Source organism: Dermacentor albipictus, chromosome 4 (genome assembly GCF_038994185.2).
Source record: "Dermacentor albipictus isolate Rhodes 1998 colony chromosome 4, USDA_Dalb.pri_finalv2, whole genome shotgun sequence".
In the NCBI taxonomy this organism is placed as follows: Eukaryota; Metazoa; Arthropoda; class Arachnida; order Ixodida; family Ixodidae; genus Dermacentor; species Dermacentor albipictus.
Window position 1 is genome coordinate 112,133,346 of NC_091824.1, and position 27,977 is coordinate 112,161,322.

Genomic DNA, 27,977 nt, shown 5'->3' on the forward strand with positions numbered 1-27,977 from the left:
CGTTCCGCTCGTGCTCTTGTCAACTACTGGTCACAGCGCATTCTAAGCTCAACATACTTCCAAAGATGGCCTCCCCACTCAAGAGCTGCGTCGATCCGACGGAACACCCGTTCGACACCCGCAGGAACTTTGGGGAGTACATGGTTCAACATCTCAGGCGCCACGCTAGCTCAAAACTGGTGAGAAAGCAGATGGCCAGCGTATACGTTCGGAATAGCACGTTGCTGAAATATACCTAAGTAGTACATTTCGAAATTTTAACCTAGAAGAGGAATTCCTTAGAACAATTCAGAACGCCTCCAAGTTGACATGCGCAACTGTATTTTTGTGAGCAAATAAATTCTAACAAGTTAGGTTTTACTAGAACCCATAACTTTGTCTCCGATATCGTTAGGTAGTGGCATTTCGGGACGATTTTGCCATCAAGGCTTCGGTTGAATCTTGCATCATATTTGGCTACTAGACAAGCAGCCGTGTGAAGACTTACTTTCGTGCTTTTACTTGTCAGAGGTGGTCTATACTTTCTATCATTCGAGTGATGTTTCAATTCTCCATGACAGAGCCTATATGGGTATGCATGCGGTATTTAGATCTATAACTTGATGTCACGAGCCCTTTGGAGACGCCGTGGCACGGGCACCATCCCTAAAGAAACACTCAGGGCTAGTATTGGGTCACAGACAGACCAAACTGAACACTATAAATGACGTCGAATGGAAGACACAATTATATGGTATCGCTTGCAGTAACTGCGGAAAAGGTGCCTCCATGCATTTGTAAAACATTTGAATCGCATTTTATGCCTCTTGTTAACCCATGCGAAAAAAGAAATTGAAAGTTTGTATGAATTTGATACGTTGCTTCAAGGTGCCTGCGTTTGCTTTCGCCAAAGAGTAACTTCGCTTAAAAGCAAGCATTTGCTCGGAACCAACTCCCTTTCATCTAGTCAAACACAAATGCACGAAACATAATGCTCTTATTACGCAAATGTTCTTGTGATTTGAACGAAATTCGTTCCACGTATATACACGCTTATTCAGGTCAACGAAAAGCATAAAACTGTATAATCTTCATGTAGCTAAATCACTGTCATCGAAAAGGTTCTTTAACCCTTTAATGCTCTAACGTCAGTTCCACATGTAAAGGAAAACTGATTTTGTTTACTATTAACGTGGAGAGAGCGCTGATAGAAGAACAATTAAAGCTTATTTTAGTTGTGACATAATTATTAGCACAGGGATTAGCAATATATAATTGGTTTGCTCAACTATTCAGGACTGGGGTGAGAACTCTGTCCATAGTACCAAAAAAGCTATACGATACGCGCTAGGTTCCCCATGCCTAAATCAGAATTTTGAGGTATCAAAGCAGTTTGGCAGATATTGTACGTTGGTCATTTGAGGCTCACGCAAATTCATATTTTGTCTATAAATTATATGGCGTAATCGGGAGCATGCTGCTTCCAACTTCTTCAGTTGGAGCCTTGTTAACACTACCGACCTCGGACTGGACTGTTACAACTAGTCAGCTGCACTGAGAAGTTATCTCAGTGATAGTGCAAATCACGCTCGAGAATGGAACTCATGCGAAAAGTTCAACCCCAGTGTTAGGATATTATGCAGTCTTCTAACACTTAGGCAACAATTCCCTCATTATATGGACACCTTCTACTCGCAAATGATTCTAAATGTTCAGTTTCACTTGAAGCTGCAATCACCAATCGTTCCTGTCTATATTCAGCGGTACTCCTAGTTGTCGAGAGTAGAAGCTAAGCACGCGATGCTCCGACTACAAGCAAGAAGGAGCGAAATATCGACTATCCAAATGCCTCTGCCCCGTCTTCCCTTCCTCTAGCAAATGATCATGTCCCTAAACAGAGACAGCTGCAGTTGGAATATTTTTTAAAGTTTAGTGCTAGCGTACACTCATGAGGTCCGTAGCACAAAAAAATATGCTACATTATTGAAATTCACACTCAGGGCGTATGAACATCTGATCTGTGAGTTTGAACACTTTGTGTACACTTTTTTGTGGAAATCAAAACTAACGGTATCAGTAAAGTTTTCGCGAACAACATGTTATGCGGTTACAGCGTTGTACTGGAAACTGAGGTACAGCTCGCGAAAGAAGAAACGAAAGTAAACATTTTATCGAAAATTAGAGATCTTAGCACATGATAGGACAAGAATATGAAATTGCGCTAGTTGGTTCGTGAATACCATCTCGAGCAGCGCAGACGTGCGTTGTGTGAATATCACGGTATTCGATTCATGGTATCATGGTATTGGAAGAATCTCTAAGTCCAGGCTCTCATAAGCAGTAGCCTCGAGAGCGAGCTAGATAAACTTGGCAAAGTACATTTAGCCATGCACGGTACTCGCAGCACTTAGGGACTCGGGAAAAAAGCTCTTCTGGGTTAGAAAGATTGTGAAGAAGGCTTCAATGAATCGCGTATTAGTGAAAGGGTAGACACTGCGGCATCAGATCCTATCTAGCACATACTCGATGTGACGTAAAAAGGCAAGGAAAAAATTTGCGTCGGCGAAACACCTTGTGCAGTTATTTTTGAAGCTAATTTGTTGTCCGCTCTACTCCTGCGGCTAAGAGAGTCGTAGTGATGCTGACTGCTCCCTTTCCGATGTCTTATCTGGGAGTATAAACTTGATAACTGTTCACGACGGGGGCTTTGTGGCGTCGTATAGTCCACTATCTGCTTGTTTTCCAGGGCTTTTTGGTCAGCGCATACCACTCGAGAGTTGACGGTTATATGGACATACCGTAATGCTTGAGAAGGGTAGCTCCAAGTGCTCGACCTTGTCTGGATTTATCCGCCACTGCCGGAAATCGCACCCACGACCTCGCGCTTAGTACCACACCACCGTAGTAACTGAGCTGCCGCGACGGGTGAAATTCGAAATTAGCTGTCTTTCAAAAAATATCGGATAATCGAAACCCACCTGATACTTCTAGGACTGCACCTTGTTCCAGGGAACAAACATGCTCGTTGCTTCATACACAACAAATTCAAATGTGGTTGTGGCAGCACCTGTATAACGCAGGACCGAACGCTTTCATTCGAAGTTTGTTGTTTGTTGTGTTTTATTTATTTATTTATTTATTTATTTATTTATTTATTTATTTATTTATTTATTTATTTATTTATTTATTTATTTATTTATTTATTTATTTATTTATTGATACTGTTGGCCGATGGAACCGTTACAGAGCGGACATCTTAATACTTGTTTACAGCGTTGCACGCTACGCGCCCGAACGCATTGAAGCATAAAGGAGAAAATACAAGCACTGCACACATCACACAATGCGTACCCGTACCTCAAACATCATGTGCAATAATAATACGGATCTAGTATTTCAAAAACGAAACAAAAAATGGACGATGCACGTGAAACATGCAATATAGTTTTCAATACAAGTGGAAGAACGAGAATAAAATACAAACAGTGGGGAGCGGGCCTACATGTCACAGTGCGTCGCAAGGTAATTCAATACAGGCTTTTGAAGTTCACAAGCAGAATCTATTGTTACTATCCCACGTGGTAACGAGTTCCATGTTTCGGTTGTACGTGGAGAAAAGGAATATTTCGGTATGTCTGTTCTCGCAGCTAGTGATGTAATTTTTTTGGGGTGACTCTGCCTGACTGTACGTGATGACCTTTTTCTAATATAGCGTTGGGTGTTTAAGTTGAAATAATTTGTGTACGTAGAGTGGAGAAATCCTATCTTTGCAACCATCCACCGTTGGGATAGCGTCAGTAAGTTCAGTGTGGTTAATATAGCCGTGACTGAATTAGTTGACCTGCATTTCGACAAGATAAACCTTGCTGCCCTTTTCTGAATTCTTCCTATTTGGTTAATTTGGCTGTTTCTGTGTATCCCACAGAATGCTAGCGTACTCTAGCATGGGACGTACTAACGTTAGGTAAGCCGTCTTTTTTACATTTGAAGGACAACATTTTAGTCTCCGTCTTAAAAACCAAAGGTTTCTTTCGGCAGAGGTGCAAAAATTATAATGTGAGTTCTCCAGCTCAGGTCTTGTGATATGGTTACGCCTAGGTACTTAAAGTGACTAGCTTGAGATATGATATTAACCCCTAGGTCATAACCAAACGAAGAAATTATACTGTTTTTCTTGTTATTCTCGTACATACTGTTCTTTCGCAATTTATTTTCATCTTCCATTTTTCACACCAATCACTGACAGTATTTAGGCTGAATTTTGTACGACCTGATCCTCGGGATATGAAACCTTTGAATACATAAGGCAGTCATCTGCGATAAACCTCCGGTAACACTTTTGTTGAGTCTTTCAGTTATATTATTTATGTAAAATAAAAACAGGACTGAGTTCAGCATGGAGCCCCGTGGTACCCCTGAAGTGACAGGCAATATTTGTGATCTTGCACCTTCAACTTCCAGAAATTATTTTCTGTTAGTAAGATATGATTTTATCTATCTGACGATATTGGTATGAACACCAGAAATTTGCAATTTTGTGACGAGTTGCGGTTATGCAACACGGTCAAAAACTCCAACCATCGTGAACGGAAATGTAATCAGTGATCTTATTAATGAAAACCAGGTCCAACAAAGATATTGAGATTGTTCCAATCCTTGTTGCTTCACTGACTATTTGGATAAGATCGTCACTAAACGCAATATCCATCAAAACTTCCCAATGTTTATTCAACACGCTGCTTACTTCAAGTTTGTTTCATAGTATACCCAGTAGGTTAAAATCACCCGCTATGATCAGGCGCGTCTCAACAGGGACATTATTTATTACAACGAAAATCTTGGACAGATTGCAGGAACTCTATTGGAGAGTTTGGTGGTTTGTAAACTGCTCCGATTGTGTAGGGTGCACAACACAACGTAATATTGCGCCATACACTCTCGTTATCGGGGCTGCCCTCTAATAGCACCAGTTCAGTGTCTTCGCTATTAATGATGGCTACGCCACTGCCTAGTGCATTTCGATCTTTGTGAATGATTTTGTATCTAGGGGGTATAACCTCGCAACCCATGATCTCCGGACGTAACCATGCTTCTGTTACTATCACAATGTATGGACAGAAATTGTAAAAAAGATGTTCAAATTCAAGTGTCTTATTCACTAGGCTGCGCACGCTAATATTTACCACGCTAAATTCTCGAGCATTATTCGTGCATTGTCATACAGAACGCTGGTCACTTGCTTCCTTCCTTTCTAGTGTTGACCTGCATGCTCTGACGTCAACCCCAGGCATTTGTTTCTTTGTCAATGACTATCTTATCGTATACTAGCTGAATCTGTGATCCCCCTATCTTTTTCTTGTTTTAAACTTTGCCATAATTATACCTTCGCTTTTCCACCGTAGACGCAGAAAAGTCATCAGAGGAAAATATCTCAGTACCCTTTAGTTTTTACTGCGTATGACGCGGTAAGTCCGCCAAACTAAAATAACAAAAGAGTAAGGCGAGTGCATTCAGGCCTTATCACTTTAAGCTATAGTTCATTCAAGCTTAGCTCCGCGTTACCATGCAGTGATAAATCCACTGAAGTTAACGCGCTCGAATCGTCACATTCCGTCACCATGTGAGCGCTGACGGTCGAAGAGCGACAGAAGATCGAACACCACAACAAAGCATGACCGATTAGCGAAGCAATGACTCAAGCAAAAGCAATGAAAAAGCAACCTAGTTGCCTTACTGTGTCGTGCAATGAACAAATGCAAAACGTTGAGAGAAAGAAAGAGAGAAGGAATGGCAGGAAATTTGAGCAGAGAAAAGGCATAGTGCCTTTTCGTTTAATGCAACCTAGCTCTATTTCCCCTGAAAGACGTTTTCAGGAAGCATTATTTTACCAAAAACTCTGTTTTTGAGAACAAAACAAGTTCCGTCACTCGCCAATGTCTGAATGAGTTTTCTGTCTGCTCATATTCTTCGCTAATCAGATCAACGGTACAAGCCACGAAGCATTCACCTATGGCGAAGTAGCAGAGCAGGTGGATGCCGTGCGGACTGCGCTCTGGCGACTGGGCCATGAAGCGGGAGACAAGATCCTGCTCCTCAGCGCAAACCGGACGCAATTGCTGCCGATGTTTCTGGGTGCAGCGTGCGCCAACGTGGCGTCCATCAGTGAAAGCCCGGGCTTCAGTGTCGGTGCGTATGCGGAGCACACTCTTCACCATCCGAGTGTTGACGGCCGAGGAGTGATGGAAAATCCAACACCACAACAAAGCATGGCCAATTAAAGCAACAACGAGTTAGCGAAAGCAATGAAGTAGCAACCTAGTAGCCTGATTGTGTCATGCAATGAATAAATGCAAAACGTCGAGAGAAAGGAAGAGAGAAGGAATGGCAGGGAAATTGACTGGATGAAAGCGAAATGAAAGATACAGAGGGTAAAAGGGAACTAATCTCATTTTCTTCACCCTACACGCGAAGTAAACTGGTTATGAGAATGGAAGGGTCAGAAAAGAAGGTAGATAAATAATAAAAATGTTTATTGCATAAAAGAAGCTTTGCAGAGGCGTCCTCATTCCAGAATGCCTTGAGCTCGGGCCACGTCCTGGGCCCTCGCAATCAGGCTTTGCTGATCCTCGAGGTCAGAGCTGGCCAAGGCTCTCTCACATAGCTCGTTGGTTTGATAGGTTCGGAGGATCTAACGGTGCCTGTCCGCAACCTCGTACAGTGTGCCTGAGGGACCCGCGTTCTGCGCAGAAGCAGCATTGCGGAGAGAATTGTGTATGGGCTACGAGGCGATTTCCGGTTGAGTGGGGTAATGTGTTGACTTGTAGAGGTCGGAGAAATCAGTCTTGCCCTCCGGGTAGTGACTTGTACGGGGGTCACAGCTGCACGCGGTCAGCGTCGGTCTCATAGATTGTTTTTTTTACAAAACATCGGAGCAGGGCCTTTAAAAGGCTGATGTACAAGCATTCGCCAAAGCGAACCTCCCAGAATTCTATTCAGATAGTGGGCCAGCTTTGTTGCAGCTATATAGCGTTAAAAAAAAAATTGGAGGATGCTTAAAATTCGCCTCTAAGTGTACAACGCGATAGCATTCAAAGATCCCTGACTGCTTTTCACGCGTCCCGGCAACTGCAGCATATGTAACCATAATGTTTAACGGGAAACACTGGCGGCGAACGCTATTCACGGAGGCGGGCTTTCTGGCAGAAACGCGGCCTCTTGCGTGGGCCGCGATGCGGTCGAGGCCAGCGCCATCTGGAGGCGTTGCAAGGAAGCGGACGCACCACTCTGTTGTTTCCAAGATATTCGCGCGCCGGCGGCGCAAATGGCGGCCGCCGTCTATGTATGGAAGAAAAGTTATAAAAGGGGTTTATTTGAGTTCTCGCGTAACATAATTATGCTTTCTCGTATATTCAAATTACAATCCGACGCTATTGTGTCTGTAGGTTGTGTATAAGTTGTACTTTACGATCTTACAATGTCTTTTAGCTTGGGAAATTCAATTAGTTCAGTAACTTCCTTGAGTCACATGTAGGGTCTGAGTATGGGTGGCTCGAAAGTTTTTCCGACGTCTGGCGGTGGACTGTCGTCGACACACGACGCTCAACGTTATCGCAGTAAAGCAATCCACTTCATTCAGCTAAGCTAAATTGTTCGGCTTATCAAGGACCGAAGAGAAATAGGCACTGATGTTGGCCTTCGATAGATTAGACAACCGTCCTCTTGGCCTCCACCGACGCTTACACAATGATGCAAAAAAGCACACTTTGAATAAACTGGTATAACTCTGCACACTACAGCTAAACATCTGAAGAGCCGAAACAGGATTAGCGCACTCTGCTAATTACTTTCTTTTTCTGCAAGACACTGAATCGATGGAGAAGTGATCACACACCTTTGTTACCAGGAAATGGATGCGAAGGTGCAATAATTTACACGCAAGGTCACCACTAACCCTGCTTGAAGGGAAACCATGATCATCAGCACCACCAACGTTTGTCAGAAAATGACATGTTGAAGTATTTCCCGCCATGACAGAACGACGGAAGTGCGGTTGCATGCAGTCACATGTTTACAACGTAATAAAGCAATAAACTAACATGGAGGACACAAGGTGATTGTAAATTGTCGACTCGTTCATTGTTATCTATCTTGTGTCCTCTTTCTCTGGCCCCCTTTTTTATATTACGCTAGTAGCTTACGACCGTGTCATAGCTAACAACGACGAAGGATGATAACCTTAAAGTCAAGTTGCGGGCAGTATGTCAAACAGCATGTAAGAAATGTGGCCTCACAGTGAGCATTCCGTGTGAGTGCGTTGGTTTTCCTTTTTAATTTTTGTAGGGTGTGTTAGCCCTGTTACGCGCATATTGCTGCCCATCTGCTGCTACTAGCGTCCTACCAAAACGTTCTTATGCCATTTGGATAACCATTTCGAATTATTATTCTACTGGCGCAGCCGCTGAATTATTCACACAGATTATTAACAAAAATAAAAATAAACATTTCGTTTGTTTGCTTTTTAAAAAGGCTGTTAAATTGCGATCTATGACTTGGAACCTTTCTTGGCTTGAGAAATCGTCATTAACCGTTCTTAGTACCTGACATTTCTTGACATCTATTCTCTTTTTTTAATGCGACGGTACATGCCTCAGGGCCTACAGGGGCATGGGATGCGCTCGAATACGGCTGATTAAATGAATGAATAAAGATTTGCGGATATAATGAAGTCCAAGAGGGATCGATAATGTGGTCCGTGCGTCCGAGCAGTGTAACCGCATTGCTTCCCACAGTAAATCAATCCAGCAAGCTAGATATACTGAAGATGCACTGCAGTTAGTAGGCTGAAAATTTGTTGAGTTTACGACCCCAAAGCTACTTATCAGCTCTGAGAGACATCGTAGTGGAATGAAACGGTATCGCTCAGGAAATTCTGCATTAGTTGTTCTTTCCAGGCGTGTTTGATTGCTCTAGTGGTGCTGCCGAAGATTTCCTTCAGACCGCAAAGCGCGGGTGAAAGGATGAGCAGCTCACTTCACCGGAAATTGCGCGAGTGAAGCAGAAACGCGCAATAATACCGTACATACGCAATATATCGCACAGACTGAAGAAAGTTGGCAATAACGCAAATGTAAGCGTCATCTTTTCAGCGCCAATCAAGCTGTCCGACTTTTGCAAGGCCAGCTACTGTGTTTCTGAGAAGCCCAGTTGCCGGACAACTCACAAGGAAGGCTATGTTCTTTGTGAGAAAAATATCGTGTATGAACTGCCCCTGTCGCGCGGCAAAAAAATAAATCGGCCAAACGGGGAGGTGCGTAACTGATAGGTTGCGCGAACACGCAAATAATGTGCGAACTGGAGGAGTGGGGCATCTGGCTTTTCACTGCAGAAAGCATGGGTGCAGTCCCATTTATAATCAGTGCACTGTGATAGGAAGAAGTCCAATGCAAACAACACGTGAGATTATTGAAGCGGCGAAGACCGCTAGTTTACGAAACGCTTGTTTTACGCCTGTGTTAGCGCGCCTTCAATCGGTCTTTCAAAAAAAGAATTCGATTTTTTAAACGTGTCCCAGAGGGTGGCTTGATGGAGATGGCATTTTAATCTTGCAATTACAAAAAAATGTTTTGCCTCTGCATGGTCGCTTTTTCATCTTCGATATCATCTTAACTTTCCATTACCATGTCTCGTTGCTGTCTCATTTGATTAGAAAACAGTGCATATGCGCATGCGTACGCTGTTATCCGTTACCTATGTATATATGTGTACCGCTTCGTAGAAATAAAACGATTGTTGGAAGTTAGCGCCGTGTCCGCGTCGTACCTCTGTCTCTCGTCCCTTTTTGTGCTCTAAAAACCTAAAAGTTATGGAATACCCACATGTCCAAACCTACGCTCCTTCCTTGAACGCGCGAGATTCAGCTGCGATCATCGGCTCACCTTTGCACACTTTCACTTGCACATACAGCATACGGCGCGCGGCGACGGTGTTACCACCCTTGCACTTTATGAGGAACATCACTGGGACGACGACGATGGCAAAAATGCACCTTGAATGTTCATATACTTTCTATCGCAATAAAAAGGAAACAGCGCTAAAGGACGCAAATGTGTACGCCGAAATGTCGGAGGTAGCTGCCGTCACAGAAGGCATCCAAGATATCTCCACAGTGGCTCGCCACAGCAAACAGTATTGCCCAAGGCGTGTAGTATCGCCTCTAAGCTAACGCAAAGCTCGTCAATGTAGACCTTAACATGTGAATTCTCCATATGTCGGCACTGATTACCGAAAGTACTGAGCATTTCATTCTCCAGCCTTATTTTCCTTTAACTGGAAAGTTATTAAAATTGTTGTCGTCCTGCATGTTCTTTTTATTCTTTAAAATGTTTTCAAAATTGGCCTGGTGTTTCAAACAGTACAAGTGAAAGGAAACTAATGACGAATTTATTCGCTCGTACATTCTTTTGCCCTCCAAATTTTGATCAGCTTCAATGACGTTAGCATAGCACTACTTTTGCCTGTTAAAAAGCTTTCGCTTGAAAAACTGCGGGCAAGGATTAACTCTGGCAAAGCCAGTGCACAACCTTTCAGCAGAAATTTCTTGCCTGGCAGATCACACTTGAACAGGTGAGAATCATCGCTCAAAAAACAGATAAGATTTATTTCCCAACAACAGATTGTTTCCAGTGGGTTTTTCTTTTCTAAAGATCCTAAATGCATTCGCATAATGTGCCGGTTTTCTGGTGTGCGCCAACAGCCTACGCCGAAAACTAATGTGCTCATCGACAGCGAATTATGCGTTAATGCAGATGTCCTGGCCGACGCAATGCAAACCCTGTCCCTGGCCTCTGTCTGCTGTGAGCCAGACCGTGTCCAAGATGCCCTCGAACTGCAGCGAAGACTGGTTTCTATAAAGGTACGCACCGGAAACACTGGTCACGTTGGACTATATTTTCCACCTCTGTTTTTAATTGCTGCTTCAATCCTAAATCAAACAATTTTTGAACAGAAGGCAAAGCTCGAGATGGGAGTACAGGTGTAAATTCACTAGTGTCATCACCACAATAACAAATAAAATGAAGGGCGAAAAGTGAGAGAGGGCACGCACCTTTGGAAGCAACGTCAAAATTTCTTGAAGAGACGAGAAAGGAAACGCGAAGTCAGTTGAAACTTATTGTTATTTATAAACTCTATTTGCATTCCCTCAGCGAACAAAAAAGAACTTCAATTATTTCCGAAAAGAATGAATTCTAAACAGTCATTCTGTCAACTATGGTGCTACGACTTTTGACAATCAGTCTTCTTTCTGCTTTTGTACGTATCCTCTTTAATAAACATGAAATCGTGTCATACGCAAAATGAATGCAAATTACATTTCTGAAATGCTCAGAGCAATTTAACAAGAAATTTGTAACAAATTATTATTCGTATGTTATTTGTTCAATTTAACAGGGTATTATCGTTATCGTGTGTGCTTAGAGCTTTGAACTGACACGAATCTCTTAACATGAAAGCTTGCTCTGCCGAGCTTCAGCGAAGACCTGGCCCATGTGCCTACATCACGCCATCATCATCACGCCAATTTCCTGGCATTCGAAAAAAAGCTTATGTATAACGGGGTGATAATAGGCGTCAACAAGACTCTGCTAATCCGTTTTCAATTCTTCAAAATATGGCTCAGTGCTGTTCTTGTGTTTTACATATTTTCTCTTATGGTTCTTAAAATTAGAGATGTACTTGTAGAATACGATTGGCTTAGAAAAAAACTACTTAAGGACCCTCGTGCTATTGCTACTGCTCCGAACGAACTAGTCATACATTAAAATTCATGTAAGATAGGCTCCAACCACAGTGCCAGAGTTGTAGAAACACACAATCGAACACTACTTGTTATGTAAATTGCCTCTGACATATTATCCACTGTACAGACAACTTACTTACGCATTCAGTATTACGCACCTTATTTTCACAAATACAACGCAAATTTTATTGACCTTATTTAACACGAAAGGGTTCTTGCCGTACAATTACAGACCATAATACCTATGGCCACATAAAGTAGAACCGAATGACCCAGCAACGCATGTACATTCGCGATCAATTTGAAGGTGATCGCTCGAGCGGCAACCAAAACTAGGAGCAGTGCCACATTACGTCATCACCCTCAGTCGAGAGGGAAACATCAGATAGCTCCCCTCTCTCTCTTTTGGTGTTCCCTGAAAAGCTGTCACTCCCGTCACCGTTCATGGCATAACCTGCGAATTCATTTCGATTGCGTTATGAGCTTTTGCACAGAGGCGTCATTGTTAGCCAAGATATGCATGAGGAAGCGACGCACACAGATCATTGCCATGAAAGGGAAACAAACACAAAAATGTGGCGAGTTGGTCTTGCGGGTGATGGTTGCAGCGTGGGGAAGAAGGCAGCGCAATTTTTATCTTCGCAGTTCCGAAATCGGCCGCTATGCTGCTTGGAAGGCCCGCCAGTCGATGCTCACGCGATCACCTTCAAATTGATCGCGACTGTACTGCTGTGCTACAGCTCTCTGCCGATCTCCAGCGAAAACGTGTGCCAAGTACGCGCGTCACTCAAGCATCACGCAAGTTTTCTGGCATCGGAAAGATAGGACGCTGCTTGGAAGTTGCGCTAGGTGGTCGAATCTCAAGGGCTCACTCAAAGGAGCCTATGCAGTAACTCTAGGTAGGACGACACGGAGCGGGAAGGGACAGGCCACTCGCAGAAAGTCGGGAGGAGCGCTTCTTGGCAAGTGGACGGCCGAGGGAAACGGCTAGCTCGCCCCGCCAAGGTCGCTCGGTTTTAACCGCATGCTCGCCTTCAGCCAGAGACGTCACTCGATAATCGCACTCGCCGAACGCATGTCTGCTCAAGTTTGAAGAAGTGCATGGGCGCGCGCACGTGATGCCTCCAGAACTCTAGAGAAGCAGTTTCGCCGCACCAGCGCTCACCATCGCGTCCAATATGCCAATGACGCCTGGTAGCTTCCATGGGTGCCGTTTACGCTGTGCACCAGCACAGGCCTCGCGTGGCAGCTATCGCTTGTCATTGGTTCGACCTTCAAGCGTAACTGTAATTAATAACACACAGTGCACATTTACAAGACTTGTATTAGTGAATGTGCGAAAAAACTGCCACTGAATACACGTTGCACTTTGGCGTTATGGCAAACTCCTGTGAAAAAGACGTCAAGCATGTTTTCATTTTTATTACATTTCGCCATCGTAATATGGTTGCTTAATCACTTCGATAAGCGAAGCCCGATAACGCAGTGGTACCAATATTCGGCCTTCGCCAACCACTCCACTTTTCCAAGAAGCGCTTGCCCAGCATGCGAGAAACCATAGTTCTGGTGAGTTCCTTAGAAGTTCCAAGTCTAAGCAAAAATGTAAAGGGCGTAAACGATCGTAAATATCTCACGACTACGATATGTAACTTTGCAACTTCGGTATGTAACGCTTTGTAACTCACAAAAATAGCGTTAGTACTGGAACGAAGCTGCTCCCTGCGCAAGACAAATCGGTTTCACCTGTTTACACCTTTTCACGCGAGGAGCAGCCAGTTGACATGCTCTCCCGATTAGACGACTCGTAAGAGGCAACGGTTACGGGACCTTAACGCCTTACGTCAAGGCGTGTTGCAAGCCCTGCTTCTTCCAGCACCCCTTCCTGTTGCTTTCTCTGCATCTTGCCTCAAGATTTTTTTTCTAGTAATCATTTTTGTTAGCGAGCATACCCTTACAAAGTCCCTGGTTCTTATACGATGTGCGGCACGCTTCGACAATAAAAGCTGCTTCTTTGGTTCCCACGGCAGAGCGTCTAGCACTGCGCCCACAGGCAAGCCACGCTGAGACTTCGCGCGCCAACAGCAGCAGCGCATAGCCTATAGCTGGCTGAGAAAAATGTTTTTAGTGGGACACGTTTCGATTTCGCGTACGCAAGTTCGCCGCTCACCTTGAGGCACACGTGTCCAGCGTCTAACCTGTCTGGGCGCCGGCGTGCTTGAACGCAGGAGCTCATGCACTGCTCGGAATGCGCATATTGCCACAGAAAGATCATGACCGGACGCGCCCGGCGCTACACACGGTTTCACTCGCGCGATAACCGCAGCGAGAGAGCGGCCCCAAGGAACTTCCGGTCACGGCCCTCATCAGTCTGCTGCGCCGGAACAGAAAGCGTGGTTTTAAGTTCTTCCACTTTGCGGAAAGTCTATATTTATGTTTAGAGATAAAAGAAGTGCGCATTACGCCTTAATGTTGATACATAAATTTTCTCGCATGACCTGCGATAATGTTGACTTGTAAAATTGTCGTTATGTACAGAGGAAAAGTGTTGAAAATCTGCGGGTTTAGATTTTAACGCACTGCTCCTACTCAATATAAGTAGAGGCTAATGCTTTCATTGCACGCTAGGTGTAGCGGCCTACGTCGGTGAACAAAACCGAAAGTCGTCCAGAGCCTATGTTTGTAAAGAGCTCGCGTTAACGCACCGTTTTCGTGGTGTCCTTATCGGACGGCGTCAGTGTATTTTACTAAAGCACTCAAACTACCGCAGCGCCTCCTGCCCATCGTTGGCTCCCTATAGCACGAAAGATAGTATTGGCGCTAAAGATAACGTTAGTACAGTTTTATAGCGAAGCTGTCTATGGCTAATATCTGGAGAAAAATATGTGTGCCGCCTCCCCCCCCCCCCGAGATGTTGGCTAAAACAAATCGTCATGTGCGCCGATCCTGGTAATAGTGAACATAGGGTCCAAGCTTAACGGCACATACCCCTGTGGCCTCGCTGGTCTATGACGATGCGTGCCGAAACGTAAGAGTATATATGTAAAGTAAGCAAAGAGTATTAGGAAGTAAGAAAATGAAAACATAAAAATAAGGAAACTAAAAAATAAAAGCAAATAAAAATTCTTAAAATATAAAAATAAGCATAAAGAATTTTTAAAAAATGGACGAAGCAAAGAACGAAGTTACGCGTTCGTGCCTTCATTCAACCAATATACGATAACCACCATATAGAACTTAATAAAGCTATTGAGTAGTACAGCTTCACTGGTATTCCATCTTCACCTAATGGATGCCTTCTTTTTTTTCTTTTTTTTCTTTTTTTATGGCTGGACCACCAAGGACGTGCATACAAAGTTTCATCCGGATGTAACAAACTGCGAATTTTCACTATATTTCTAATGAAACTTTGAGCAAACGTATACAATTTCGTCGTCAGAGGCCACAGAAGTGGGTCAGCGCTTTAGGTCATTTAAAGCGGGCAGAATTTATGCCACTTTGGAACGTTAAGCCCCATGAATTAATGAACAAATTAGGTATTCAAAATAAATGCCATAGATAATATTAAAATACATCAATACTTTACAGCCAGCTTATTCGTTATAAAATTTTTAAGCGTAAGGAATATTTTTGTAAACGCGTAAAAACTATAGTACTACGTGTTACTTGTAATAACCAGCATATTAAAAGTGGACGTTTAATGTATCTAATAGATAAAGTATACAGAATGGCATAATCAAGCTGTTTCAATGCGTGGTTACGAAGTTGTAATCTCAGACCTTTCCAAGTTTCTTTTGCTTACGTACCCCCTTCCTTTTTCTTAACTGAAAGGTAATCCCCGTAAGTTTTGACACATTTCTTGCATTGCACGGCGCAAAAGTCTTTCCATCAATATTTTGTGACATGCACATTCTGAACATCCATCTGTTGATTGAATTGCAGCACATCATAGCACTGGACGAACCGGTTTGTAAAACGAACGGCGCCACGAGCAGCGTAATCACATGGAGTGAGCTGCTGAAGAAGGGCCGCGAAGAAGGAGGCCCATTGCCACCACCTCCCGAGTATCGAGAAAACCAGATCTGTTACATGACATCTACAAGCGGCACGACTGGGAAACCGAAGCTGGTTGTGCATTGTCACGAGTCCCTCCTGTCCAACGTTCAATCTAATAGGTTAGATTTTCCTTCATTTCAGGACCATCGCTGACTGTCAGCAACATTTTTATTAAATCCCGCACAAATATATACTATTCCGTCAGTAGTATTCAGGCAGCCAGCGCTAGTCCTGTGCTCTTCCTTGTCTGTATATTTTTTGGCGCTGTTTAAGATGTCTGACCGGTACCAACTAGCTCACACCCAAACGCTTCTACATGGTTCTCGTTACTTGACCATAGCCATACCCTTTGCTGCGCTGCAGAGATATTCCCACCAAACCCCCCAAAAAAAATATTTTCTCTTAATCATTGCCAATTTCCAGCCACCCTGGACACATGGGTCTGGGTCCAGAAGACGTGTCCCTCTCCACAACGTCATTAGGCCACGTGTACGCGCTTTTCGACGGGGTCTGCAAGGCTATCGCCCAGGGAGCGTCGGCCGCCTTCATGGAGACCGCCGATGACAGCGCTATACTTGAGGCGATCCACAAGCACAGGGTAAGCGCGATAATTAGGTGAAAACGCTGAGAGAGAACGACAGGCACGAAATAAAACGATGACGGCAAGGATGACAACGTGAATGGAAAAGATATTGGCTTTGTTATTTTAGTGAGGGAGAAATATAGGAAAGGAATAATAAAAAAAAGTGAGACAACACATCACTATCAAAATAATAGGAAAGAGTATTCCGCCACAGGCCATGCTGCTCACCCTGAATTTCAGACAACAGGTACACTGACTTGTGTCGACGCTCAAAAGCACCAACACAAGTCCATCAGTTCAGGTTTTTCCGCAGTTTAGAGAGTTGATACATCACTTTAGTGCTAGTGGAATACGGGACTGCATTCGAGTTGTCTGACCTTGCCCCTCATTTCGCGCTGTCCCCAAGTATAGTCTCGTAGATTTAAAGAATTACCAGCGTCCGTATGAGGAAATACTATGCCACCTTCTACATCCAATGTTTCACGTGTTATCAGCGGTTATCAATATATCCCTAATGAATGAAATGAGTTAAATAGATCAGTCACGCAAAAACATACCCGATCCTTGAGAGACCATTGAATCCAATACCAGGCTTTTTCCATTGACACTTTGCTTGTTCTAACCTTAGCCATGTAGGTAGAGCTGTAATGTCTCATAACGTAGCACACTTTACACATTTATGGCATAGTTACAAATGTTTCTCTACGAAAGGTTCTGCACACGTTGGATAGATTGCGCAAGAGGTCGCGTTCAGCGTTCTCGTCTCGTCAATCCTGAGATCAGGTTAGTCATGCAACAATTGCCTTCATAGCAACCCTAGTACATTACTTGCTGTAAGTTGGGCTGAAGACATTTCCCCCACTATCGAAGCTATCGGGTAATATCTAAGTATAATTACTTACTCAACAAAGGGCAATAGCGAATAATTAATGTATCTGTTATAGTCGGCTTAGACATTCCATTATTTGGATGGTAGGAAGCCAGTTGTCCCTTGCCCTCGGAAATACAGGTGCCCAGGTGTGTCTGAACCACATAAAATATGTTCATCAAGCGAAAGAACAACCTTCAAGAACGCTTTTCATCTCATACTGATATCACATCAAGAAACTTGGCGTTATTTTTGTAGTTGCGTTACTTTACTGGCACCTTAAAGTTGTTTTACTTCATCTGATAGTTGTGGCATGCTTCACCTACAATGCTACACTGCTGCATTTTGGCAGCAGTACGGAATATAACCAACCGTTACACGTATATAGCTTTCATTGATTACGAGAAAGCGTTTGATTCAGTCGAAATCTCAGCAGTCATTACAGAATCAGTGTGTAGACGAGCCGTATGTAAAAATAATGAAATGTATCTATAGCAGCTCCACAGCCACCATAGTCCTCCATAAAGAAAGCAACAAATTCCCAATAAAGAAGGGCGTCAGGCAGGGAGATATGATCTCTCCAATGCTATTCACAGCGTGATTACAGGAGGTATTCAGAGACATGCGTTGGGAAGAATTGGGTATAAGAGTTAATGGAGAATGCCTTAGTAACTTGCGATTCGCTGATTATATTGCCTTGCTTAGTAACTCAGGGGACCAATTGCAATGCATGCTCACTGACCTGGAGAGGCAGAGCAGAAAGGTGGGTCTAAAAATTAATCTGCAGAAAACTAAAGTAATGTTTAACAGTCTCGGAAGAGAATAGCAGTTTACGATAGGGAGCCAGGCACTGGAAGTGGTAAGGGAATACATCTACTTAGGGCAGGTAGTGACCGCGTATCCGGATCATGGACTGAAATAATCAGAAGAATAAAAATGGGCCGGACTGCGTTTCGCAGGCATTCTCAGATCATGAACGGCAGGTTGCCCTTATCCCTCAAGAGAAAAGTGTATAACAGCTGTGTCTTACCAGTACTCACCTACGGGGCAGAAACCTGGAGGCTTACGAAAAGGGTTCTACTCAAATTGAGGACGACGCAACGAGCTATGGAAAGAAGAATGATAGGTGTAACGTTAAGGGGGGGGGGATAAGAAGAGAGCAGATTGGGTGAGGGAAAAAAACGTGAGTTAATGACATCTTAGTTGAAATCAAGAAAAAGAAATGGGCATGGGCAGGGCATGTAATAAGGAGAGACGATAACCGATGGCCATTAAGTGTTACGGACTGGATTCCAAGAGAAGGGAAGCGTAGCAGGGGTTGGCAGAAAGTTAGGTGGGTGGATGAGATTAAGAAGTTTGCAGGGACAACATGGCCACAATTAGTACATATCCGGGGTAGTTGGAGAAGAATGGGACAGGCCTTTGCACTGCAGTCGGCGTAGCCAGGCTGCTGCTGCTGCTGATGATGATGATGATGACGATGATGATGATGATGATGACCTGATTATGAGGAACGTAGTCGTGGGGGATATAGCAACAATTTTGCCCAGCTGGGTTCTTTAACGTGTACCAAATGCACGATACATGACCGGTTTTGCAGTCCATCCCCATATCGATGCGGCCGCCCTAGCTGGGATTGCATCCATCCCCTCAAGCTCAGCAGCGCAACGCCATAGCTACTGAGCTACCGCCGTGGATCGTCGCTTTTTTATGGCACTGGAAGTCGCGGTACCTAATCGGAAAAGTTGAAAAAAAAATTCGGAGGAATCTTAAGCTTCGCTTTTAACAGTGGAACGCGATAGCATTCCAAGATCCCTGAGTAGCATAGCTTTTCGGGCTTGTTGGTGCGTGATATGAATAGCAACCAGTAGCGCGCATAGGACGAGATAGTAAAAACGAGACACGCACGAGCAGTATGAGCGCTAACAGGGTCATACAACATAATCTATACGCCACTTGCGATAAAGGTGTCGCGTACGATATTCCCTTGTCATGCGGAAACCAGACTTACCGGCAGAAGCTTAAATGAGCGCCTTAGGAAACATGCTCGCGATATCAGACATGGGAGTGGGGAACATTTGCTGATCACATCCTTTCCTGCGAGGCAAGAACGTGCAAGCCGTTCCTTGATAAATTTGTTGTCGTAGGAAGAACATAGACAGGGTAACTCGAGAGATCATTGTAGCTAAATAGATAAGCAGAGCAGGACGCACACGCGTGAGCGCACCTTATACATTCCTCTGCGATAAACAACTAGCGTTTCTGGGACGCTGATAGCGGTTGTCTAACTGATACGTTCTTCGGTCGCATAAAAGTGATGTATGGGAAAAATAAAATTTGTTGGAAGTTAACGCTCGCACTGTTCGTGTGTCTGGCATTTACTGTCTGGTTCTCCACGCTTTATTCGTTGCTACTCAAATCTCTGAGCGCTTCTCACACTTTCTGGCAACTACAGCTTATGTAACCGTAATGTTTAGCGGGAAACGCTTGCGGCGAACGCTAAGAACTAAGATGAGCTTTCTTGTAGAAATGCGGCTTCTTGAGTGGGCCGCGATGCGGCGGGGCGAGCGCCATCTGGAGCTGTTGCAATTAACTGGGCGCGCCGCTCCGTGGCCTCCGGGATTTTCGTGCGCCAGCGCCCCCATATCTCGGACGCCGTGGACGGTCTATGCATCGTAGAAACGCTGGAAAAGGGGTTTGCGCTTGAGTTTCCACGTAACGGCATCATGTTTTCTCGTATATTCAAATTACAATCCGAAGCTGTCATGTTTCTGGGTTGTGTGTAAGTTGTACTTTACGATTTTTCTGACGTATTTCACTTTGAGAAATTAAACTAGTTCAGTAACTTCCTTGCGCTACACGGAGGGCCTGAGTGGTTGCGCATGCGTTGTTCGGAATGAATTTTGCGGTAACGATGCTCGACGCTGGATGCGGGATGGCGACGCCGGTTTTTCCGTGATACGGGACCCTTAATGCTATCGCGCTAATACTCCACATTCATCCCACAAGAGTGCTCTATGCGAAAGCGAGCAGTAACTGTCTTGCTGTGGAGTTATAGATTGTTCCGCCACTGGGTCAAGCGGTGTCGCTCGGCAACTGACTGTGGTATCAGACCACGAAGCGCGAGATAACAGGTACCAGGAGAGTGCGTAAACAAAGTTTCAAGAGCTAATGAAATTACCTATGCTCTCAATTTCTGAGACGTGCCCATTGCCATTATGTGACATTTTCTGCAGTGCTGTTTTTGGTACGTTGGCGATGGCTGCAGGCTTAATCTTTATGTTCGCAACAGGTCACAGCCATAAGTACAACGCCTTACACTGTGAGGTGCCTGTTGGACAACGACCGGCGCAACGGTTATGACCTTCATAGCCTGCAATACGTCACAACAGCGACCACGAACATTGGAGAAGACGTTGTGAAGACACTGGTCAAAGAATTTAATCTCAAATCTTTTATACAGTGTAAGTGTTTTGTGTTGCAATTATGAACACGTTTATTTATTTAGCTGACATTCCGTTCAAAAAAAGCTTTCATTTTCCTTTCGTAATCAGTTATTATTTTTATAGTTATTTCTACAATACTGCGGAACTTGTGCAGGTCCAAGCGGGATGTGTACAAAAACATTTGAATAGACGCAAGAAAAAAAGTAGCAAATGGCATTCAGTAGTAGGTACAATTGGGGATGGCACCGAGTTCCAGTCGTATATAGTTCGTGGGAAAAGCGAATACTTGAACACTTCAGCACGTGAGAACTATGGGGTTAAATACGTTGGTAGTTCCTATGGTGTCTAGTTGTTAAGGGTTTGTTATAAATTGACGGCTCTATAATTCATTTCTCACTAATAAGAGCCGAAGAAAGTCAAGGCTCAGTCCTTTTCTTCTTAAAGCCAGTAACTGTAAAGCATTTGTTACCACACTAGATTAACGGGTGTATCCCTAAAATATTGCTTGATCTAAATCCTTGTCTACGTTGTCGCTTTCTATGACAGATTATCTCCTGCACCTTAGTTCACTAATTGTCACTGTTGTTTACACGAACGTAGTAGACTGGTGTTACGAGTTATTCGCGAAAGTGCCGATTTTTCTGAAAGTTGACAGCTCACTTGGTTTCGGCTCTTGCTTTTTCATTTTGGCAGTGTACGGTCAGTCGGAGATACCTTTCATCTCAGCGGGTCTTTACAACGCACCAAGCAAATACAAGTCCATCGGTTGTTTGGCAGTTCACGTCGAAGCAATGGTAAGAATGCCATTATTTCTGTCTGCTCAAAGTAACACAAGCTGCACGTGACAGATTCATCCAGCAGGAACAGGCGGTGCCTAATTCGTGCCGTCTGTATATGTTTCGTTCTCTCACCCTACAATAAACCACATATTTAAAAAAAATGCGTATACAGTGGCGAGCAAAAGCTTTGCGTAACAGTCGCATCACGAGTGATACAGGGATGCTCAATATGAAGATATCGAGTAGGACTTAACAAGACTATACTCAATCACTATTTTAACCAAATCCACTTTTGTTTTTGCTCAAAGGGACGGTTTGTTATTGTTGCTGACTAGATCACGAGACCAAGTGAAAATAATTAGTGTTTGTTTCTTCAAAGAAGTAAGGATTCGCGAAGTTTATTATAGCGGGCGGTTTGTTTTGCCTGGCTAAAGAACGTCCTCCGTTTTGTTTTTGAGTTTGTTCATTTACGTTGAGATTGGGCTCAGCTATACAGTGGGAAGGCCCACGTGCCTCTCTCCTATCGCAGTGAAAATCCCTCCTAAGTTTAGGTGGCACAACTTTTCAGTGTAACATTTCTGTTCGCCACGTGCTTCTAGTTGGCACAACTTTTCAGTGTAACATTTCTGTTCGCCACGTGCTTCTAGTTATGTCCCGATGTTCTGAAGAGAAATAAAATCTATGCATATTATATAGTATACTGGTCTAAATGCCGACGCTCATAGTAGCATCTCGTTACCACCTCTTGTCTTCTTTTGTTTTTGCTGCATCTTCTTGTCTACGCTTTCTAGCGTGTGGCAGAGAGCCAGAAACACGCTCGTCCGTCCCACCCTTCCACTCGTCTAAGGAATAAAATCTTTTCTTGATTACCTACGTTGCGATGTATTACAGCTTGGTGGAAAAAAAACTAAATATAGCACGCATTTGGGCTGGTTGGTTCATGAGTACGAACAGTACAACAGTGTTAAACAACAGGACAAGGACAGGGACACAGAAACCAGCACTGACTAACAACCAATCCACTTGGTTGTTAGTCAGCGCTGGTGTCTGTGTCTCTCTCCTCGTCCTGTTGTTTAGCGCTGTTTTACTACTCCTGATATATCCGTCGTGGCTTTCACACAGGTGAGGGACACAGAAACGAAAAAGCCTCTGGGACCATGGCAACGCGGAGAGCTCGTGGTGCGAAGTCCAAGCCTGATGCTTGGATACTGGGGAAGACTGCACGAGCCCATCACCGATAAAGAAGGCTGGTACAGCACAGGTAGGAGTGTATGTGGAACGTACGTGCACGTATACAGCGTGCTTTCAAAAACCGCTTATAGAATAGCAATTTCCAGATGCACGCCTAGTTAAACAAGCAGTTACGCCTACGAATTAAATGGTACTTCTTCACACGTATATCACGATGGAGTTTCACGATGGAGTTTCGTTATCTCAGCGTTTCTTTATATATTTATCAATCTATAGTTGACAACCTTGTTCAGGAACGATGTGAGACTTCCCACAAAACAATCCAAGCATCTCGAAATTTTTTCTAAACCTTTTTTTCCGCAATACATTTAGTGCGAATAAACACACTGAATGCCTTCACTAGCACTCTTTTTGTGTTATAGCGAGAACACATATTGTACAACCTTCGCTCTTGTCATGCAGCATCTGTACTAGTCCATGCCCGTGCAAGGCGCCTGTGTTAAGGCTTAACAAATTAAGCTGGTAGAGCAAATAACTAGGCGTGAACGATCACGTTTGTGCGTTTAAAGCGATAAGGTAAAGGATTGTCATGAGAGAAGACCTGTGAGGTTGCCTGAAAGATGTCGCGCTGTGCAGCCTTGGGGAAGAGGAATAAAGGGGCAGGAAAGATAAATTCCATGATGACCGTGATAGTAGATGCGTTCGAACAGATGATCAAGGCTAGCTTTGATTACACTTGTTCATGTAAACCACAATTCATGAAAAACTCCACGTAGTGGCTAATCTCTTAGCGAGCACATGGTTGTCCTGGCCGCGAGACCCGGATAACTTTTTATGGCACTGGAGTTATAGCACAAATTAGGATACGGTATAAAATTAAATGCATCGCTGTCCTCGTAGGTTCCAACATTTTCCTGTGATTTGCTTTCACGCTATAACCTTAGTAGCACGTAAAATTGCCAAATGGCCTAATTCATGACAAACCTACAGGATAGCAACTTCGGAAGGCTTCCTATAGCACAACAGCGCCAAGCTAGAGAGCAGCCAGCTAACGCGCTTTGTTTCGGTGGGCACGCAGGTGACCATTGCTACTACGACAATGACGGCTGGCTGTACCTAGTTGCGCGGCTGAGCGACTACTACTGCTGCCGTGGGAGCAAGTATTGGCCGGCCGAAGTCGAGGCCGTGCTGTTCAAGTGTCCAGGGGTTCATGACTGCGCCGTCGTAGGAATACCACATCCTGAAGCTGGAGAAGTGGCGCACGCTCTGATTGTGCCCGAGCCGGAAGCAAGAAAACTGAGCGCCGATCACGTCAAACAATTTGTGGAAGGTCAGCATTTCTTTCTACAGCGAAGCTGTTAAAGGCTACTTGTCCCACTATCGTGTACTCATGTAGAAAAAAATTCCGAAGATAGCGCAATGCCGGGCCGATCCATCAATCAGCACGGATTTTTCCATGATCCAGCTTGCGAAACGAAACTTTTTGGATTAATGACTTGCATCACGCCATTCATTGCTTGCATCAGATTGATGCGATATTTGTAGACTTCGCGAAGACCTTTAATAAGAATTCTGACTTGCGGCTTACAGAAATGCTTATGCATTCAATAAGAGAGCTGGTACGAGAATGTGTGCACATACAGTCGAGTGCAGTGGCGTAGCTAGGTCGTCTGGCACCCGGGGCCCTTAGCTCTTCTGTCAACTCCACCCCCCCCCCCCCGGGTGTAGTAGCACCAAACACATGCTATCAATGTTTCGCCTTCGGGCAAGACTGCCTTTTTTTTAAATACTGACGTGCGCACACTTTACGTTCAGTTGTAAGTATAGTGCACATCTATTTCTAGCACATCGATATTTGCTGGAAAGCAGCAAATCACGCTGTGCACACTTATTTCCTTTGACTAAAACTGGCGTTCAAATTATAGCAGCCAACAGCATGTAACTGAGAGATTCCTAGGATTATCTTAGACAACGTGAACGCTCTTTCTCTCCTTTATTATTGTATTTTTCCTCTCTGTTTCCAGCCAATGCACCGAAGGGTTGCCACTTGGAAGGCGGCGTCACATTTGTCGACAAGATTCCACGCAACAACCTCGGAAAACTTGTCAGGCGTGAGCTCGTTCAGTGGATTCTCGGGAAGCGAGAACAGTGATGCGTCAACAGCTGGGAAGCTGTGGCTTAAAATCTCACACAGATTTTCCAAACGAACTGTGCGAAGCGCGTCGCACACCGAGCGTGTATATTTTTGTTGTCAAAGTGTAATAATGTTACTAGGGTGCACGTGAATTGCATGTTCGGGTATTTCATGTGATTCCTTGCCCTCAGCTCCTCACAAGCTGAAGCACCAACACGAGTGGTCGTAAGGCTCATGGACAACTTGACATTTTTAACCTAAGAAATGACGAAGTATTTATTCAAACGTAGAAGCAATGCTTGTCTCGTTTTCCTTTTCTTCGTTTTCTCGTGCAACCCGGGAGTTTTTCATAATTACAAGAACCACGCGCAGATTTTCACGCGATATAAAGCGGAATTCGGCGTTGTAGTGAGTGCATCATGTCTAATAAAGAAAGCGGAGAAGGTGATGAAGTGTGCGCTGAGAGACTGCGGCGGAGTAGTACGTGATCGCACATACATACATGCAATGAGCAGCCCATGAATATTGGCATTTTACACAAAGTGGAGAGTCTTCTTTCACTAGTTCCTACACATCCGAACGAGAAAGTTGATACAGGTTAGCCTTATTTCATTATGACGAATAGCAATGAACTGAGAAGTGGCAGGACGAAACACGGAGGTGAGCTCTGTTTGAAGCAAGGCAGTTCGATGTGACCCCGATTTCAGTGCGGTCTAACAGAGAGCACAGTGTCTACGCCTTCACGTTCAATTTTGCTTAGGAAAGTTATAATGCCAATGTGAATAGAAGTTCGAAGCAGCCGCGGCGGCGTTTCGATCACTTATGCAAGGCACGCGTGAGCTTACTGAAAAAAAAAAAATTCGGTCGCAGGGGCAGTGACAGAGACACCTTCAGCACGGTGTGTCTTCTAAGCTAAGCCGCAATGAGCATGCAGCAGACGAAAAGAAAAAAGCAGCACGGTAGAACCACTTTGAATTAACCATGTACTCAATTACGCTCTACCACCGTACACTCCGCTGCGTTCTTCCAGCTGTACAACTTCCAACACTTGCTCTGATGCGTTCTTCTAACGTAACGTAGTTTTGTTCATAAGCAGGAAAAAGGGCTCGCCGATCATCACCTCGGTTGTTGAAAAAAATCAACAAAAAGCAAAATCCATTACAAGGCTTAGTAGGCTTGTGGACAGAAGGCCCTCACTGGTTATAGAATGCAGACACTAGTTTACCTGATGGCCTCCCACCACCATATCCACTACATGCAACTCGTCGCGCAGTCCGTGCTCTTTCTGCACTTTATTATAGCAAGATCAAAAGACGGTCGCACCAGGAAGATTTTCTCACATTCGTGTGCTTCTGGTAACGAGTTCTCTTTTCTTTTTCTTTTGGTATCTATGGAACGCAGTCGTGAGTGCAGTTGATGGCAAACGTGTCGTTGTTCGGCGGACGTCCATAGAGCGGGGTAGCTCGCAATGCGCGCTTGCCACTGGGCTTGGAAACCATGCCCGTGCGCCAAAGCAGACCAAACACAAGTGCCAGGGACACCACAATTATCGCCACGGTGACCATGATGCCTGGCAAGAGAAACAAAGTCGTTATGAACGACGCGGATATCGCGAGAACACAACGTTCTACGAACGAAAAACACAGTACGCTGAGAGTCCTCCATCCGAAGCAATGACCGGCAACCGTAATGCCAACTCGCAGTGAAGACGCTCCCCGTTGTTATATACATTTGGTTGAAATACACAAATGATCATTGTCGTACACCAATGTACCTTTACATGGTCTAATAACAGAGAGGCACCCCGTTTCTCTCCTTATCATAATATAGGTACAAGACTTAACTAGTAACTTTAGGGGGTGTTTTCAACAAGAAACTGATTTCGGGGGTTGTTTGTTTTTTTTTCGCCTTCTTGTATTGTTCTTTAGTCTTTTCACAAGAAGTAATAAAACTTCCATGATAGCAGTGCACGGTAAACGAAGTCATGGAAATAAAGAGACAAGACAGCGCTTGTCCCATCGGTTTCTTTTGTTGCCTTCATTTTTTCTTGCGCTGCTACCGTGTATAAGTACCAACTTGCCCGATTCGCCCATACTTGTGCAATAAAACTTCATGAACTGTTCTCGAAGTCTGACCCTCATAGAAATGCGAATTGGCTGCTTACAGCACATAGACCCAATTCGACTGTCGGGAACCATTTCGTAGGGTTATTTAGTTATGTAGGGTTTTATGGCGCAGAAGCAACTGCGGCTATGATGGGCCACGCAAAAGATGAAAATATATAATTGGATAAAAGTGCTTCAGGCAACAAAAATGATTACATTAGAGTTTGTTTAAGAAATCTGTTTCATCTAGAAACTTAAAAATGTCGTCTAAAGATACAAGTGCGTTTTCAGATAGTATCAGGGAGGGAGGAAGTGGTGTAAGTGTTTTGTAAAGTTAATAAAATATATGTCTTTCTTCCTCCAACACCGGACATGTTAATAAAAGGGGATTCATAGTTAGAGATTGTTGGCATTTATTACGAACCACTTGTTCTTCATTTTTCAATAAAAACGTATATGTGAGATGTGTGTGTCCATTACGAACGCAACATAGGATAACGTCAGTGAAACGTTTTTGGTGGTGTGATGTCTTTCACCCTTGCAGTATGGGCTTTACTATTTGTAGACTGTTCTCAACTTGACAGCCCCGATCCTTTTGCCACTTTGAGGTGATCGCAGCGCGGACTACTCGGACACAGTCCTCGAATGGAAGATTTATTTCTGTTAGTCTTTCATGGGCTGTCATTGCTGCATATTGGTCCACCTATTCATTTCCCTGGATTCAGACGTGGCTTGGAAACCAAAAGAGACGAATTAATTTACCATGATTTTCTCTTTCACCAAGCATTCTCAGCATATATAAGCGAAAAGAGATTCGCACTCTGATTTCTATGGAGGGAATTAAGTGAACTGGGAGAATCTGTGTAGACCACTGTTTTTTTTTTCTAATCACCTGCTACTATTTTTTTCCAAGGCCACAAGCAGGGCGCCTACTGCGACTGTGAAAACTGAAGCAAACTGTGGCAACCTAAGGCAATTGTCCCAGTGTTCCTATACGACTGCACTTCCGACATGTTCATTTCTCTTGAACCCATCAGTGTAA

The 27,977-nt window shown here is 44.1% G+C and overlaps 2 protein-coding genes across 2 annotated transcripts in view; one reads left to right on the top strand and one right to left on the bottom strand.

Moving 5' to 3' along the window:
- The window catches only part of LOC139059256 (uncharacterized), a 284,919-nt gene extending 270,797 nt beyond the window's left edge, over positions 1–14,122 (bottom strand). Inside the window, exon 1 of the mRNA XM_070537421.1 lies at positions 13,944–14,122. Coding sequence (XP_070393522.1) covers positions 13,944–14,048 — 105 coding nt within the window. The 5' untranslated portion in view covers positions 14,049–14,122. The remainder of the gene's footprint in view (positions 1–13,943) is intronic.
- On the top strand, positions 1–27,358 carry LOC139059254 (uncharacterized). The gene is made up of 10 exons (XM_070537418.1): positions 1–179; positions 5,958–6,165; positions 10,785–10,891; positions 15,716–15,948; positions 16,253–16,427; positions 20,573–20,744; positions 21,420–21,520; positions 22,628–22,766; positions 23,775–24,026; positions 24,721–27,358. The coding sequence occupies exons 1-10, from the start codon at positions 66–68 to the stop codon at positions 24,846–24,848; spliced, it is 1,629 nt and encodes a 542-aa protein (XP_070393519.1). The 5' UTR covers positions 1–65; the 3' UTR covers positions 24,849–27,358.
- The last annotated feature ends 619 nt before the right edge of the window (positions 27,359–27,977 follow it).

Excerpts from the sequence above, each read along its gene's own strand:
- LOC139059254 (XM_070537418.1), top strand. The coding sequence starts at position 66 with ATGGCCTCCCCACTCAAGAGCTGCGTCGATCCGACGGAACACCCGTTC. Across the intron at positions 15,949-16,252 it reads TCCAACGTTCAATCTAATAG|CCACCCTGGACACATGGGTC; the intron begins GTTAGATTTTCC and ends GCCAATTTCCAG. Across the intron at positions 16,428-20,572 it reads AGGCGATCCACAAGCACAGG|GTCACAGCCATAAGTACAAC; the intron begins GTAAGCGCGATA and ends TGTTCGCAACAG.